Source organism: Polistes dominula, unplaced genomic scaffold (genome assembly GCF_049000335.1).
Source record: "Polistes dominula isolate Pdom_NZ unplaced genomic scaffold, Pdom_raw_medaka contig_22, whole genome shotgun sequence".
Classification (NCBI taxonomy): Eukaryota; Metazoa; Arthropoda; class Insecta; order Hymenoptera; family Vespidae; genus Polistes; species Polistes dominula.
This window is the reverse complement of record NW_028300966.1, coordinates 2,491,326-2,511,188: the sequence shown is the minus strand read 5'-3', so window position 1 is coordinate 2,511,188 and position 19,863 is coordinate 2,491,326. Positions and strand designations below refer to the sequence as shown.

Below are 19,863 nucleotides of genomic sequence, written 5' to 3'. Positions count from 1 at the left end.
CTATCACAGTACCGTTCAATTATTCCTATAGCTTTCAAGACTACTAATGCAAAATCCCAATACGAAGATGAAATTCATACTAAATGACAGGAAATAAGGGCTCCCTCTAATCTATGTGAACCCCAATTCGTATACATGTAAATTCTATATTATGCTTCGTTGAAATGGATTGATTTATCAGCGTAACAAGTTCGTGAAAAAGTTTTTATATTTAAAAGTATACACATAAACATTTGCTACATTAATATTTGTATTATTTTAAATGAAATTTGAAAGAAATCTGAAATTAAACAAAAATTTAATTTGAATAAATTTAAATGACACGATACTTGACACTAAGATAATATATTTAAGGTTCAAATCTTTTACATTTAAACGAAACTAAAAAAGAAATCCATCTCTCGTTATTTAAACCTTTATCTTTGAAATAAATTCTTGTTTGTTAAAATGAATCAAAAAATTACGTTTGAATTTATCATTGTGGTATAATGCATTATAAAACAAAGAACACTCTTAATCACACACAAAACGTGAGACTAAACGGTTAAAAGTGATCTATAAACCTTGAGATCTCAACGTAATTTACCATTAAATATGCACCGATGTTATTTATATTCACCAACACGTTGCATGGTAATCAACGAGACCCGCAGTAATTTCTTTGATTATTATTTCCTAACAAAGGGAATAATTAATCACAGAAATGGGAATAAGTGTGAGTTACTTATATATACATATATAATCTGTAAATATATTTGTTAATCGAATAATAAAATTATTTTTTCTTAATGGCAAAAGAATAATATTTCACATCATATCAAAGTCATTTCACCATTCAACTCACCCTTCTTTTTTCTCTGATGCATACAATAACGCACGTACTCGATTAAAGAAGATACGAAATGAATAAAAATTCGTCGAACGTTCATGAATGAACGAATCACGGACTATGACAAAATTTTACGTGAGCTTGCGCATGAACAATCATTTTTCCTGCGGACGTGCAATTTGTTTTCGCGTAATATTTACAGTCTCTGGGTTGATGTATTAATGCATAATTGCTGTCGAGAATCTGCAATGCTTATGGAATTTTTGATAACAACCAAACAACGACGGCGGCAACAACGATGTTGGTAGCGTCAGTTTGATGGCGGTGGTGGTGCTGGTGGTGGAGGTGTTAGCAACCTGGCACACCAAGTAGCACACCACGTAGCTTAAATTCCAAAAGAGAAGAGGAATTGGCTGATGTTACGAGTCGTCAGCTAAATTTCTGAATATTTAACAATATGCTCACGTGGTTTATCATAATTAATGATCTCGATATACTCGGACGAAAGACCCTGTTGAGCAAAAACGACGATATAACGTTGGCAAAAGGTAAATCGTTAATTTATCGTTATTTCATTGAGTAACAAAGTGAAACAGTAATGATAACAATAATAAAGGTAATAATAATACTTTACGCTACATGATCAAAGAGAGACGTCATAAATATTGTTAAGAATTAAGATTTTTAAAAAATGGTTCGTTTATATTAATTGATCTAACAAATTATTACACTCATGCGCCTTTCTCGGATTAATTAAAATACAAAAAAAAAAAGAGAAAAAAAGGAATTTCGAATATCGTTTAATTACTCTACCAAGCTATACATATATATTCTTCCATATATTTTCTTTTTTTTTTTTTTTTTTAATATATATACTCACGCTCCAATTCTTTGTATTGTAATGCATCTATAAACTCGATGTCAAATTATATCTTCTTCTCGTACCAATTTTCGCTCACTCGTATGCACATAGTATTAGTCGTTGCTTATATTTTGTAAATCCTAAAATGCTTCGCACATCCTGTAATAGGATTTCCAATTTACGAGCGATGGCAGTTGCCGTTCCCGTTTTCGACACACACAACGCTCACTGTTGTACAATGGTGTGCAATCGACTGAAAAACGAAACAAAAAATCAGGGAAAAAAGCAAAAACATCAAGGGAAGAAGAACAAAAAAAAAATATTACACAGTCCCCCTAACACGCGACCCACGAAAATAAATACACATATATTTGGTTTCGTGACGTGTCCCAATCGATCACGTTTCGATATTGTATTTAAGTAAGATATGATTTTTGTACAACGAAATGAGTCCAGTCTAAAAATATTCTATACATGTATTATATACATAAACCAAACAACAAAAAATATAACAGAGAACAGGTACACAGCGAAAATACGAGCTACAAACATAAATATTCGTGTTAGTTACGTGCTCGATAGATTATTCATAAACGCAGGAAAACGCACACATCGAAATGTAACAACCCATCGTTTCTCATTAGGGATATACTCGTTCGTTAACAAGGATAACACAAGCTACCTACGGTGTATAATGATTTGACAACCGTCCAATTAATAGAATATTTGATGCGTTGGAGAGAGTCAAGAGAAATAGAGTCTCCGAATTTACAACCGTTTGTTAGAGACGCTAGGTAGATGAGAGAAACTAGAGTAAATGGTAGTAGAGTGACGAAGAGAGAGAGAGAGAGAGAGAGACACACACACACACAGAGGGAGATTAATGCGAGCAATTGCAGGCTTGCGTTAACTGATACTACCTAATCACCATCAGATGCACGGATGTTCGCGCAGGAACTATAATAGTATACGAACTGTCCGATAATGTCTCCTCCAATAGTGGTTCTCGCTGTTCAATTATTCATTTACCGTCAGATTAATAGACTGTACGATTGGCCACATTAAATCCAAGCCAACTAACAACGTCAATACCTTGCACGAAATGAATGATTAATATTAAATATATGAAAAGAGAATAATATATATGTATATAGGACACAAACAAGATGAAATTACACTTTTTACTAATCGAAATTTCTTGTTGCTTCTTACTTATCGAATCTATCAAGTTACACAATATTCGTTATAAAAGAAAATCAGAATGATTTACATTCAATATTTTATCACGAGACTGACAGAGAAAAAGATTATGTAAAGTTATTTAAAAAAAAAAAAAAAGCAATCATTTTTAATTGAAGTAATATTACTTTGTGTTTGTTATTTCTTCGAAAGGTAAATATATATATCTTCTTTCAGCTGACATCGCAACGAAAGCGACGACTAATTTCAATTGATCAAGAGATAAAACACAATTTGTCTGGTCAGTGTGCCTTTAAATCGTTTTCTGCCCTTAATAAAGGAGAAGGTAATCAAAGTTTCTTTCTCGAAACCATTAACCATTTCCATTCGACGAATAGAAAGAGAAGGAGTTGTCGCTTTGAACAGGGTCATTGTTGAACGGTGACTGGTCAGGAATCGAGGAAAAAGCCAGCGGGTGACCGAAGCAATTATAAATTCCTCTTAGAAAGGACGCACGTACCACCCTCGGGATATCCTTTCATCGATCCATCCTCACGATATTGATGCAAGGATGATATTGATGTTTCGACTAACATGATAAGAACGACAAGAAAATTATCTTTGAATATAGAGAAAATATAAAAGTCACGTGCATTGAATCATAAACAAACATTTCATTTCACACCTTTAAATAATAAAAGTAATGATTAGTATGCAAAACAACGAAGCCAACAAAACACGATAGCAGTTATCGTGATTGTCCATATCTCGTATAAATTCTCCTCAGGGAACCACGTAAGTGGCAACGCATTGATATGTAATCTCGACGTATTCATCATGCAAAATCACCGCTTGCGAATCACCTATATATTTCAAATGTTAAGCTCGAGACATACGCCGTTTCTAAATCTCTCTCTCTCTCTCTCTCTCTCTCTCTCTCTCTCTCTGTCTCTCTTTCTCGTAAGAAAGACTAAGTTATGATGTTCCTGAATTTCCTGGAAAATTACGATAAGGATACTTTACGATTTCACTTCCATGTTTTCTTCAAAACTACATCTTACGACACTTATGTATACATGTTATTCGTCAAAATTCTTATCTGTCGTCTTGTTTAAATAATTTCATGCTTTTGTTATAAGCGTATATAAATAATTCGTCAAAAGTATGTTTTAGATGTTAAACCACAGAGAAGTATGAATTTACTGCAATATCACAGGTAAAGTCTGATAAGTTAGACAAGTGGATACAAACTGCGTCGAGGTTTTTGTAAACCACATGAACACAATAGCAAAATGGTAGAGTACATACTTCATGGATCGACAAGACAAATGCTTTTATCCGCAGAAGTAATCGAAAAATGAAAAGTTATAAATTCGACGCAAAAAAAAAAGAAAAATAAACCAAAGAATATTTCGTTTATATAAGAAGTTTAAAAAATTAAAACCAAATGAACTAACTTTACGTTTAAAACATCGAAATTATGAATAATAGTCGAATTTATTTTTTTCTTACACTGGACTAATTCGTTGTACATGCTCATTACGGTTTTTGCATGAAGAAAATATTTACATACGAAGTTTATTCGTTTATACTATATGTTCGCGTTCATTTGCATTTCGTTGAATACAGACATCACGATAAAAAAAAAAAGGAACTAGACAAAACATTTATATTACACACGAGTACCGATACAGCTCATGATTTTAATCGTTATTCATTTTTTTTTTTTAAATCATTTATGAGTATGCAAAAATAGTAAATCAATATAATCGATATTATAAACGAAAGGAAATAATTTGATTTATGTTTCAGTTCCCATTATATTTTTGATGAATGATTTTTATTAAAACTTCCTTTTTTGTTTACAATGTAATAATAAAAGTTTTATTTGTGTCAATGAAGAGAAGAATGAAGAATAATTAATTCCCAACTAATTATGTTCATGTCTTTCAATCGAATGACATTCATTTATTACAAAGAATTAACGAAAAAAGAAACAAGAATTGTGAATTTTGTCGAAGAATTTCAAGATTAAAAATAACAATTCGTTCGTTCGTTCATTCGTTCGTTCGTTCGTTCGTTCTCTTAATGAAGAATTTCCAAGTAAAAACGAAAATGTAGGAAAAGGAGGAAAGCTTATCGTAGTAATCGCGAAAGACTCCAAATTGAACTTAACAGACGAACCGATGCTTTCCGAACATTTCCGTTTAATCGATAATCGATAATAGAAACGAGCATGAACGTGGAAAGAAGAACGTCACATAGAAAGCAAAAATGTAAGAGGAAATGGGTAACCGTAGGAATTGGTTGTAGTAAACAATTTGTATATATAAACAAACTGTGTTCGCGTGTTCTGAGATCTACGCCAGTTAAAAGATTCGATCGATAAGCATTTGTTTCTATACATTTTCAAACTAATGCAAAACATTTTGCTGATTGCTAACGTTAAAAGTATTTGCTATCTTCTGTAAAAAAAAAAAGAAAAGAAAAAAGAAACAAACAAATACAGAAAGAAAAATGTTTAAAATAATCAATAAAAAAGTATATTACACCAAATGCAATCTATATAATAGATTTTTCCTTTGAGTAAAAATTTGAAAATAAAATGAATCTATTTGAGACGCAAAATGTAACCCTTAGATGAAATACTATTTGACACTAGAACAAAGCTAAATCTTCGATAACAAATATCCCAGTAGTCGTAGGCAAGGCAAGGCTAAGGTAAGACGAATTAAAGTAATTAAGCGAATAAAACTCAAAGTTTGTCACTGACAGTTCTACGTTCGAGGCCATCTTGATCGTACGAGGATATCCCAGAATTAGAACGAAAGTTCATCGGACGATTACGTTGAAAATTCACGTCTTCGTAATTCACAAACGCGACGTCCATAATCCAACGAGATTAAAGGAGATAATTTCTATCCGTTGAAGCTAAAGAAGCCGAGTAAATTTTCAAGGATAACTCGTGCACAAGCACACACCAATGTTCTATACGTACATACATAACATAGGCATCGTAAAAATATCAGAGAGTCGCCGCCTACGTGAATATAAATTAGTCCTGGCGTCCTTTATGAAGGAAGGAAAGTTTATGGTGTCAACGTTGGCAATGAGGAATTTATCACGACGTTCACAACCCGTTCATGAATTGGGGTGTCGTCGTATCATCGATTTAAGATGAACAAGGATGAAGATATGGTAATGAGGGAGGGAGAAAGGGAGATAGAAACGTCAAGAGATTGAGGAACGTTGATACTTGCTTGTCTCGGATAATCGACAATCAATGACAGAGGCGTGAGTTACTATGGATAGGCGAGGCATAGCATGGGGGTGGGGTCAGAGAGTGTCGAGGGATTGAAGAAAGGGATGGGGAGAAGAGGGCTGGATAGATTCGTGAGTGGAGAGGTGAGATTACAAGGCAATAGCGCGACGTGCAATCACGAGAGGACACACGTGAAGGATCGACATCGTAGCACAGCAGCAACGTTCCATCCAAGCTCCCCCTCCCCCTTCATTCAGTAGAACCGCTCCCCGATAATAATTAGACGCTGCCTCGGCTGACTAAGCTGGCTGATATGCCTCTGGCGTCCCTTTACCTTAACCCCAAACCCTTCGCGGAATGCGTATTATCGACCTACATTTTCCCACGTTCGAGACCTTCTTTCAAAATGATTTCTTCTAACGAATTACGGCCGATAATCATTCTAACCTGGTTAAAATTCTTTAACGATCGTATACTCGAAATATATATTTGTTTTCGATAAAAATATAAATTGCTAAGGATGAACACGTCTGAAATCTTTCTCCTACTTCTTCTTCTATCGTAAAAAATAAAAAACACCTTTTTACTTAAACTGTATTTAATTATACCGTTCTCAGGGATACACGAACCCATTGATTCTCACCTTGGACTATTGGAAAGGAACCGCGGAACAAAATATAAAGTGAGAAGGATCGTTCGTAACCTTCGGCGCCAGCAGACAAGTAGTAATAGTAGTAGTAGTAGTAGTATCCTTTTAATTTCCTAAACGAACGTTGTAATTAAAGAGTTACGAACGACTCGAGCTTCGTAACAATTAAAATAACAACCAGAGTTTCGTCACTCTTTCGAGTACTTATTTTTAACCCATTGCAAAGGAAAAAATAATAAAAAAACAACGATTTAAGTTTGTAGTACTACGTGCCTACGATAGTTATCGATAATGATGCTTCCTTGCCCTAGCAGAACCGATGATCGTTATCGGATATATTCGAACGACACGTTTCGCATCGTTGAATTCACATATAACGTTCCTATTACGTATCACTACTATCTAGATTTAGGTTAGCGAACAATATTGATAAATCACATTGGAAAAAGTAAATATTATTAAAAAAATAAAACAAAATTTTGATCATATTATTATTTTGTGGAAAAAGATTCGAAGAATAACGCGAACTAACGTTTTTCTTAAAAAGAGACAGAAAACAGTTTGAAAAGTTGAAGAGAAGGCGAAACTGTGTGAGAGAGAAAGAGAGAGAGAACGTATCGCCGAGGGGCAAAATTTCAAGGCCGCATTAAATTAGTTTAGCTTTCGGAGAAGCGGCAAGCAACAGTTGTCTTCCACCTATCCTCCAATTCCCCGATACTTCCGGACAGAAGAGAGCGTGCTACTTCGTGGCAGCACAATCCTCCCCATTGTACTCTCGACGATGCAACGTAATGTCAGCAAACGCCTTCAAAGGTCCTCCAGGCGTGAGTGTTCAAAAGACCATTGTTCCACTCGCGTTGGTACGTACGAGTCATTCTTTTAAATTTGATTTTACCACGTAGCTGCCTTGCCATCGACACGCAAAAGAAATGAAAAAAAAAAAAGAAAGAAACAGTCTCTAGGGACACCTTTCGTCCTTTTACACTCGTTTTTGGTTAACCGTCGGCCCTTTGCGAAACGCCCAACAAAATCGTACGTTCGGAGGCCGAAATTTCCTTCTTCTGCCTTGTGATTCGACGATACAACACACACACTCACACACGGAGATTCGAAAATTAACGCCTTTCGTATAGGCCGACCACGAAAAGTACTCTTCTGTTGTGCAGACGACGCAATAAAAATGGAAATCGTTCAAACTATTCGGGGATTTCTCGTGAAGCTTTATCGTAACTCGCGAGAGATCGAATCGTCCCGCTTTTTCCCCCATCACCTCTCGAGAACTTTTGCGATCGCTAGGCTAACCCTACGATTGTCTTCCTTTTTTTATCTTCTTCTTCTTCTTCTTTTCCTTTCTTTTGCTCGAATTAACTGGCAAAGGATATCACGATTTTAAAGATGTAGATTCAGTTCTTGATACAAGTGCAATAAAAATGGAAATCACCTGGGAATATATATATATATAGAGAGAGAGATACCTACTATACCTGAGAGATTTACAAAAGCTTCTAGATTTTCACGTGGCACACATCAATAAATCAAAGCTTTAACTCGGATGATCCCTAACACGAGGAGTAGTCTATCGGCTTTCATTTGATTTCACATTGATTTGATCCAGCCTGCGGAAAAGGTACTTAAAAAGGCGTCGGTAGAGAACGATACAAGGTCCCAATCGCGACAGAGATAAATCTTCCGTGTACCTTTCACGATGCTATTTCACCTACCTGTACACATATACACACACATATACTACCCTTTACCTATTTTCTCTTTATTCTGTCATACACGATCTATAAAATATTATTTTGCTACTCTCGTGATACCGTCAATAATATACATTTTATATGTGTGTGTGTGTGTGTGCCTGTTCACTTCTATCATTCTTTATCTCAAAGTGTTGTGAATGCGTACTTAAACTTATAAAAAGAAAAAAGAAAAGGTTTGACGATCGGTAAGATGTATTTAGTGAGTATTTTATAAAGACATATCGTTTGATAAAGTCTTTGGAGAAATCCGAAAAGAAAAGTTTATTCGGTTTGGAAAGTTTCTACAACGGGCCACAGGCATTCGGGATGCCACCACCAACGAATGGGGCAAGAGATTCCCTTCGTCTTATTTCAATAAGTTATGGTAGTTGAATTTCTCTTACAGGATAGACATACTTGTCATGTAGATACTTTGAAAATACTTTGCCCATTCTTATGTCAACTATGACGACTGAAAATGTATTTACGTACACAAATGACGACTCCAAAAAGTTCGAATAAAAACTGTATTTTCACGAATCTACGTTAAAGTGTAAATGAACAGACGAGAAAAAAAATTAAAAGGTATGAAAGAATGATAAAACTGTCTACCGTGAATTTTTTACATTCACAATCAGTCAGTAAAATAAGATGGATGTATATGATCCAAAACAAACGGTCGACGAAAAGTCACAAAAGTTTTGTCATCTCCTAAATTGGATGCTTCCTTCCTATTTTCTTTTTTTTTTTGTTGTTTTGTCATACCTTATCTTTCCTGTTTCGTACTTTGTGCGAGAAAAGTTAAGACATAAGTTTTTATCTCGTTGAAAAGAAACGTCTAGGTCAGACAAAAAAATATCTATCATTTTTTTTTTCTCGAAGTCATTCGTAATAAAATACAAACTGAATACATTTTTTTGAAATGTGCAAAAGTCACTCGATCAGTCGCGTGGCTCATCACTTCGAAAACTCTAACTAAACTTTATCAAAAAAAAAAAAATAAAATACATATATATGTATTTAAATGTATATAATATTATGTAGAAAACAATTCGTATGTTTCCAAAAACAATATATAAAAAAAAAAAAAAAAATCAATAAAAAATGAAAATAAAATAAACGTTAGCAAACGATCTGATCGACGAGTAAATGGAAAAAATACAAAAAAAATTACAAAAATACGAAAAAAACATCAATGTTTTAAAACGAATTCTCGCGTTCTGATGTCGCACCGTTAAAGGTGCAATGATTTTATTTCGAGCACGCGCGCATCAAACCCCGTAACTATTTCCCCGTCCCGTCGATAGGGCAGGCAGGCAGGCAGGCAGGCAGGCAAAAAGAGGACAGGAAATTGTATCAAATTGGAGAGTATCGGGATTAAGGATCCCTCGAAAACGAAAGCGCTGGCGGTTCACCAAGCGGTGGGTTCGCACATGCCACGCTGATCCACCCATTGTTGTGCAAATCCAACAAAAACCAACCCTCTAATCTCGCGAGCCCACTTGAGATCGAAACGTGCTCTCCCCATGCCAGTACAATTAATTTATATGGCTATCTAATGTACTTACGACACCGTTCTGCCCCCCCACCCCACCCCTTCCCTCTTTCAGCGTTATCTTAAGCTTTCATTGGATGTTCCGCGTGCTGTGCCGATTGACGATAATCTTGAAATAATCTCTTCGTCTCTCTCGACATTTCTTTGACCTCCCGTAGATACCCCATACCCCTTGTGTCTTTTCAATTTTCCCAATTTTTTTTTATTTTATCTTTTTATATGTTAGTACGTATTATGTATATATAGGTATTGTATTATATGTATATATGTGTATATCTTTGTACGATCAATCGTCCGTACATACTAAACCACCACCACCGCCATCATCCAACAGCTAAAGGTGATCATCGTCGTCGTTGCCGTCGTGTTAGGCAATTTCATCCGGCCCGAACAAATTTGCACGGATTTACGCGTGATCGAGCACGAATCGCGGATTATGTTTTGTAATACGATAACGATAGAGAAAAGAACCGTCCTATGAATCCGATAACGAAGTTTTGATATCAAACGATGCTTTATATATATATATATATATATATATATATATATGTCCTATTTATTTCATCAATGTACACAGTGAACTCCCATCATCACATATAATTACTTTTATCATACTGCTGCCATAACTGAATATATGGTGAAATGACTTGACTATGTCATGTAATCGTGAAACGCGACGCATCATTTAATTAAAGATAGCATTGATTTTATCCTCAATGATTTGTTTCATTTTAATGTGTCTCTTAACGTTTCGTTATAAATGATTTAATTAAATCATCATGAGCTTATTACCATACCGTTAATTTGATAACACGTTTAATTAATACCAAACGGTACTATGTATATTGAAATATGGGGGGGGGAAAGGGGAGAAATTGTTTAAACGCGGTTTATGAAACATTTCTACTCAAAATATATATTCTAATATGTTCCTCCTCATCCTCATCCTCCTCCTCCTCCCGACTCGCCGAAAACCACATGAAGATCAAAGTTATGCGTGGAAGGGATCGATTTTGGCAAGAAAGATGAATGCAGAGGCATACCGCATTTATCGAATAGTCAGCGGTTGGCTAGAAACGAGCTCTTCCGGTTTAAACGAAGGAAGTTAATTGTGAACATTGGAACGAACGAGAGAAGGCAACTGACTTGCTAGTCTTGTCCGGCCAGAATGTTCCTGTACCGATATTCCAGAGAATGCACGGAGAAATACCGGTATTCACGCTGTCTCCACAACGAATGCTCTCCATGCGAATTACATACGGTCGATAACATGTGTGAATATATATATATAGAAAGCTGCAGGCGCTTGCACGCCCTGAATAACTATTTCGTGTTTAGAGATAGAGTCAAATATTTAAATTATTATGATGACTAGATAATTAAATTTTAGACTTTAATTTACTCTATATTATATATTTTTTCTATACACATATTCTAGTATATATTATAATATATAAAATAAAGTTTTTAATATATACAGTATAAAAAATTGTTTTTATGTTTTTTATATTATATATATATATATATATATATATATGTAAATTGCATAATTATAACAAAAAGTTAATAAAAGACTCATACACTATATTATTTTTGGTAGACGTGATTGTTTGATAAAAGAAATAAAAATATAAAGAATTATGTTTTATCCTATTTTTATCAAATTATTATTCTAGTGATCTTTTTAAATCTTTATACACACATACATACATATATATGTAGATATTTTGTACCATTTGTTTAAGACAACTTTAAACGGTAAACCGCGAAACAAACTCTCGTAAAGCTTTGTAAATGCAACATAGATTCATTTCCAAATGTCATTGTACTACTCGACGTTTACTTAATGTAATGTGTACATTTAGCCAAAGATTTTGTAAGCAACCATACCTCCGTCGTAGAATATGAGAGCATGTAAACACATGAAGATCGTAGAAGCAAGGCAAGCATGCGTGCGTGCGTGCGTGCATGCGTGCGTGCGCGAGCGTACAAGCATGTTTATCGAACGAGTAGGAGGACGACAGGACGAGAGTGAGTATCCCTGTATCGGCCACAACCCAGCTACGGGACATGGTGGTCCGCTATCTTCCTGACGCTGGAATTACACCATTATTGTGCAAATTAGTGAAGACCCACGTATGATGGCCCGGGGACATAGAGCAGGATTAGAATTAACGCGAAATTCGTGCAGCTTCATAACGAACGCCTTGTAATATCGAGGGATGGTCAATTGGTGATGTTCTCTATGTCTCATACACATACATGCATATAACTTGATATAGAATATTTAAAAATAAAAATAAAAAAACGAACAAAAAAAAATAAATAAGAAATAAATTTTCTCGTATATTTAGAAATATACACGTTGATGTTATACTAAGACGTCGATCCTAGGTAGTATCTCTATCGTAAATTTATCGAAAAATCATAAGTCACGTCTCTCGCACGTCAATATCTATTCCGCGTACCGGTTAGAAACCGGAATATGGCTACAGTCGATACTCGACAGCTTTACGTGATCCAGCGCATTGCTTTTACGCGTCGTTAATATTGCAGGATGCATAGGTCACCCACTGGAACCAACAACGACGACGAGAAAACATACTGTGAAGGAGGAAGAGGTGCAAAAGGTGAGGAGGGGGGTGGAAGACAGGAAAGAGAGGATAGTTGAATCATTGACATTGAAACGTGCTAGTTTTTGCTGACACGGCCACAACTGGTGAGATCACACCCCGTACTTTTCCGACAAAAGTGCATTGTAACATTGTAAATATAAACTGTATATTCCACAAATCGTTTCTAGCAAGCCGGGCTATTTGTCGAGTTTCACGACATATTGTGCATTTTCGTTTTGGTCGTAACCATTTAAACTGCGCGTGTATATATGCTTATTGTATGTACGGAATGCAACATATGGTGTGAAAGTAACATCTCTATTGTACAATTCCCCCGACCCCTAATAAATGGATGCTCGTATTTAACGCGTCTAATCGAGTCGAACGCTGGTTAAAAAAAGAAGATAATAGTAAGAAAATAATAAGTTGAAGAAACGGAGCGTTGCACGCTACGGAAACCGCAACTCTGAGAGAATATTAAGTCGCGTTACGCACATGCACTCATGCTATATATGTAGTTTTTAAAAAGCCACTAGTACGGTATACACACGGGCTCTTTAATCATTCCTACGGCAAACATGCATATGAAACACTTGTTTGTATACCAAGTGCGATTGCGGCTTACGGAATAAAATGGCCCAAGATTCGCAATCCGCATAACCGGATGTGCAGTTTACTCCGACTTCGGTACCTTAAAAGTGAAAAAGCTCTACTATTTTTTTTTCTACAAAAAAAAAAAAGAGAAACTAATACATTTTGTTTTTTATATTTATGTATGTACTAATATATATATATATACGTAAGAGATAGAATTCTGATTTGGAAGATGAACGACGAGACGGCTCATAAATTTCTATTCGTGTTTTCGCAGAAACTAGATAATTAAAAAGATAATTGTTTACGGGTACATTTGAACTAAAAAAGAGAGAGAAAGAGAAAGGAAATGGTAGAAACTACTACCAGTATTGCACGTTTCGTCCACTCAAACTCTGACAGGAAAGAAATAGAAGTATGAATAAAGGATGAGAGTCGAGCACTGGCAAAAAGTGTAATACTGAATTAAACAATAAGCCGTACGAATTACCGTTTCGGGAGCACCGTTTTTAATTTTTACTGACTACAGAATTAAAACCTTAGAATATAACATTTCGAAAACATATCGAGAAACAATTATTCCATATATTTCCCCTTTCGACAACTTATCGCAAATAACACGAATAAAGAATAAACTTGCTATCCATTGAAAAGATAAATAAAAAAAATCTAAAGATAAACCAAATAAACAAGAAATTATTGTAGGCTTGTGTAGTAAAAAAAAAAAACATAATTATTTTATTCCAAAAAAAGAAATTACTCGTGTGTACAAGTAACTCTTGGCGATTAGAATCTTTTTAGATCTCTGAAATATAATTAGAGTGTATTAGAATATTAAAAAATTGTTAATTAATCGAAAGGAATATGTATTGTTACCTAAAAACACCGAGTATATAATCAAAGTACCGTCTTTCTTGAAATTTATCTTCAGACTGACACGTTGTCATTTATTACATATAATTTTAAATATTATACTACCTACTCTCTCAAACCTTCTGACCACCCTAACCCACTCCCTTGACATAAATTAAAAAAAAAAAGTAAAGAATATTATTTACTTGTAGATACATCTATGTAATCATAATGATAACACAATATATTTTCATACGTATAGAGTAAACAAACATAATGAAAATCGAAAAGTGATATTAATCGATGGAACATAGGATAAGTTGAAAAATTAGTATTTATATAGAAACATGGAATGTGCTAACGACGAAATAGGGGGAAAACACGCGGGATTCGTTGGAAAGTTAAATCCGAATCGCATCACGACGAATTCACATCATACGCTCGCGAAGATTAATAACGCGGGGTATCATCCTGCTCACTAATTGAAAGGGTGGAAATGGAGAGGGATGAAAAAGGGGTGGAGGTTTCGGAGGCGATGGAGAAATAGTAGTAGAAATGGGCGGAGGTGTGGGGTAGGGAGGTGGAAAGAGGGAGGGAGAGATCGGTCGCGTGCACGGTGCATATAATACTCGAGTCAGAATCTAATAACACAGTGAGCCTCATACACGGTACATACGCGTTTCTTTCATACCGTTGAAATCAAATTGATATATCCGCGGTGTATATATACACACATGGCCGCGGCCGTTCCACCATATGAAATCGCCACGAGCTGTCGTCGTCCTCTCTCTCTCTCTCTCTCTCTGTTCCTCTTTCCCACCCACCCTACCTCCCTCCCTCCCCGCAACAAGATTATGGTAATTGACTATCCGACTTGGAAACCCCCATCAGGCATATCAATTACGTACGTATGCATCCCAACCGGGAATTTGCCTTTGATCCGCTCAAACTCCAAGGTAACACAATTCACGCCTGCGTCTAATCTCAAATGGGATTGCCTGATGGCACAAGGGACATTGAAATGGGCTTTTCCAACTTCACAAGAACGAGTCGTTTCGATAGGCACCGAAACCGAACGAACGGCCTCTTCTCCGTTTTTTCCCCGCTCGTATCGATAATCTGGTTACTTCTTCTATCCCTCGTTCTATCTTTTTCTATCTCCCTCTCTCCTTTTTTTGCTCGTCTATAGTGATAGTATACATGGGTATGTATCAAGAAAATCATTTTGACGAAAATTTCTTTTCACTTGGAGAACTCTATCTGTCTATTAGTAACATACGAAGTACGTGGGATTTATTTTGATCAGAATTTATTAGTTCGTTATCGATATACCGATATGTTGTTAAATAATTCCAACGAATATTCTATGAGATTTGATTGCATCTTTTTTAATGGTGAACGATCGTTAATTAAATTTGTATTCACAATTTTATATATTTATGTAATGTTAACATTGAGTTTTGAAATTTTGATCGTGTCGAGTACCCATTAATAAATCATTTCATTTGAACAAATCATCGTAGGTAATTTATTCAAAAAGAATGAAGATACTTGTCGAATCAATTTACGTCAGAAACTAATAACATATGTAAGGCTTTTGCATCGAGGTAAAGTCGATTATACAGAACGCGAAATGTCTAATATACTCTAGGAAGATTTGAGTTAAGTTGGTAAACGTTGAAAATATCGTTAGTAGATGTCACACGACTAGAAAGAGAGAGAGAGAGAGAGAGTGAAAGGGAGAGATGCACAGAGCAAAATGTTCCACGATTTCATGCTTTAATAATACAGTGGAAACTCTCATCTAAGGATTTCCAAGCGACTCTCGATTCTGCCGTTGGCGTATCGTGCAAACGTTTAATCTCTTCATCTTTCCACAAACGAGTGTTTATTCGGAAGGTACCTAGGTATACGAAATTTCAAAACGAACTAGATAGAGTCCCTCCAATTAATGTTGTCTCCAGTGGCCAGCTATCGTTTAATTAGTACGAATCGTGATTTCATACGGACTCAGCAGATGCCACCTACGTGATAAGAAGTTTCAAGTTTAAGGGTACAACGATAATTACCAATATCGACAATCTTTGACAAAAATTGCAAATGTTTTACGATAAACTTTGATATAATAGTTGGATATTACATATAGGGATGAACCACGATCGGGATGTTAATAACGGAGTTAATCTCTATTGATCACGATTCCATGGTTCATCCTGTAGGTATATGTATTATATTTAAATACATATGAACAAATGAGTACGCACAACTGTATTGCAAACCTATTCTCAATTTCATAATAATACGAAAACGTGGATAATGCTAAAAGATCTTATCGATGAATAAACCAATTATATATTACATGTATTGTACATATCCATAAAAAGTAATAAAAATGCGATAAGTCTCAAAACGTAACCCATGAATGAAACGAGTAAAGCTTTTTTACTAAGCTTGTTTGAAGCATTTTGAACACGATAAAAATGTGAGCTTAAAAATAATAAACTCGCGATAATGGTTAGTTTTAAAAGCAATTTTTTTTATCATTCGATTATCAGAACGATATAAAGAAAGTCATGCGATTGTGGTAACGATCAAAGTTCATACGATTGCAAAAAAAAAAACGACATAACGCGATTCATTATTTTTATGTGGTTTTTGGCTGTGCTGTTGAACCATAGTCATTCGGGCAAATCTTCAGATTTATCGTTCCACCAATGGGGTCCAACCCATTCTCTGTAGGAACGTAGCGAACCCTCCTTTTCCCTATTCCAAAACGTGCGCCCTTTTCACGTACGTCCGAATCACGAGTGTATTTCTCTTTCACTTTCAATCTTGTACCTTGCGTGAAATTTATTAGGCGTTATTTTTCTTTTTTATTTCGTAGTAAAGAAAATAAAATGAAGACAAAGGGAAAAATAGAAAAAAAATCTATCCATACAGTTTGATTTATATTTTATTTATAATAAATTAATAATATATATATATTCACAATTTTAAATAAAACATTTTTTTCTCTATGATAGATTTTGATTTTTCTCGCATTTTTTATTTTTATTGATATTCACGATATTGAATGCAAATAACCATTGAAAATAAGCAAAAAGTATTGCATGACGAGTGCATAGGATATACATTTGGTTTTCTAGTTATTGATTATTCAAGAAAATGTTTCAAGTGACCGCCTTGTGTTAGAATTTTCTTGAATTTTTAACTATCTCGATAAATGGAGTCTGCATGCAATCTACAAAAGTAATGAGAGATCGTATCTGCCGAATTCAATTTTGAAGCACAAAATAAGAAGAAAGTAAATAAAAACAGATAATAGTTTGTAAAATTCAAATATTCTATTCAACGTATATATGGGGATCGAAAAATATATATATATCGGTCAGAGTATTAAAGAATCAAAGATTACTTTTAATAATACATATTGGTCGTCTTTAGCTTTCAACGAAACTAGTTCAGACCAAAAGAAATTGAACAAGTTCGATTAAAAATTGAAAAGCGACAGGTTGAAGGAACGAACTATCATCTCATGAAGTTTCCGACTGGTGTTTCGGAGGTGGTGACCCTCCGTTTGGACGATGTTGTTGGGGAAGGGTCCATTTTCGAAATTCTTTCTCTCGCCTCGGTACAATCGATGCGATAGAACGACTAAACTTGCCCATTCGGCTTGCACTCGAACGTTTTCCACGATGTAGCAATGGTAGAAGGGATGGTACAAGGGAAAGAGGGTGGCCGATGGTAAATCTTGTCGCCAAAAAGAGGGTCCGAAGAATAGAATGGAAAGCTCTTAGTCTATACACGATCTCCTCTCCTCTCCTCTCCTCTCTCTCTCTCTCTCTCTTAAATTTCTGTTTAGAATTTTGACAGTGATTTCCTCTTAAGTGAAAACGATTTTAAACGCCACGTGTCTCCTTTCAAAATGAACCGGCTCTTTTTTTTCTTTACTCTTTTCAACTTCTTCAGAATTATTTTCTTTTCTTTTATATGTTTCTTCTTCTCTCTTTCTTTATTTAAACAAACTTTTAATATTCGTCGTCTTAAATTGTTTGTAATACATTGATCGAGATGATTCGGATTTGAGACACCGAAGCGAGTAGACGTGTCACGCGCGAGTTAGAACGCGAGTGTAAACAAACCGTGATTATAGTGAATGGTTCAAGGTATTAATTTAAAGTTCCACTGTAAAATTTAACTGCTATCTTATAAGTGAATAAATAACGCATTCAAACTGCTTTTGCAGTTTGAAATGCAAGAACAATCCAACAACATGGCTTCTGACAACAGGGGTCAATTATATAAAACTGCACTACAAAAAAATACAGCATCATACGCCAATGTTACCTCTCAATACACCAGTCCAAAGAAAGAACAAGCAATAATACTTGACTCAATCGAAGGTTTTTCTAATGATGATTATATTGATGGTTTAGAGAATATTATAAATCCTCTGGAAATACGCTACATTTCTAAAATATCTGGCGCTCGTGTATGTATATTTCTATCCAGTGAAGCTTTAGTTGATACTCTTATAAATAAAACTGTGCAAGTTAAAAACATGAAATTAAAAGTAAGACCGTTAATTGAAAAAAATAAAAGAGTAGTAATATCTAACGTTAATCCAGTCATTCCGAATTCAGTGTTACTTGAAGAACTTAAACATGCAGGCATCAATCCAGTATCAAACATACATAGCTTAAGAGCAGGATTAATAAAACCAGGCAGGGCACACATTCTTTCCTTTAGACGACAATGTTACATAAGAGAAGAAGAAGAAAGTTTATTACCAGAGTCGCTTCAAATCAGCTTTGACAACGTTACGTATTGGATTTTCTTAAGCACAGATACAACACATTGTTTTCTTTGTAAACAAAGCGGCCATATAGCTAAGACGTGTAATAAATACACTGAAGACGTAAGTTTGAATACGAATAACAACAACGATACGTTAACAGCAGATAACTTAACGGACACTTTGAAACCAAATAAACTTGTAAACACATTGAAAAGGCCACCTTCTTCTACTGTATCAGAAGTAACTACAGAAAATCAAGTATTGTATGAAACAGCTAAAAAACTCTTAGAGAAACCATCTGAGGAATGGTGCTTACCTAAGCCTAAGTCCAAAAAAACAAAAATAGTTCATGATCATTCGAATGACTCTCAGTCAGATATGTCAGATGTGGAAAGTAATATAAATCATCAAGAGGCACTTTTACCAGCAAAATTAGCACTGGAAAATTCAAGAGAAAAATGTATTATTCCCTTTACAGAGTTTGAAGAATTTTTCGCTGCTTCATATGGCGTTCATGACGTTATAGACTTAGCTAAAAAGTACACTGAAAACTCAAGACGCTTAGCTGATATGATTGATAAAATTTATCCTCACGTTATACATCGAAGTGCTAAATCAAGGCTTAGTAGAATTAAAAAAAACTTTTAAGAATGTAAGTGCTGCCTTATACAATTTTAATACTTATTAAAATGGCTAAGTTGTGTGATAAAAATTTAAAAATACTATACTGGAACTGTCACTCTATTTCTGAAAAAGAAGAAGAAGTACGTCACTTGCTAACTGACTTAGACATTCTATTATGTGTCGAAACATGGCTCACCAAAAACATCGAATTTCCTGGATTTAGAACATTCCAAAAAAATAGGCTACATTCAAGAGGAGGAGGTATTCTAATTTTAGTACGCAAAAACCTGATATGCTATGAA

The 19,863-nt window shown here is 35.0% G+C and overlaps 1 protein-coding gene across 1 annotated transcript; it reads left to right on the top strand.

Moving 5' to 3' along the window:
• The first annotated feature begins 18,214 nt into the window (after nucleotides 1-18,214).
• On the top strand, nucleotides 18,215-19,585 carry LOC149032448 (uncharacterized). Its single transcript, XM_089173112.1, has 2 exons — nucleotides 18,215-18,305; nucleotides 18,386-19,585. The coding sequence occupies exon 2, from the start codon at nucleotides 18,392-18,394 to the stop codon at nucleotides 19,583-19,585; it is 1,194 nt and encodes a 397-aa protein (XP_089029238.1). The 5' UTR covers nucleotides 18,215-18,305; nucleotides 18,386-18,391.
• Nucleotides 19,586-19,863: the final 278 nt, after the last annotated feature.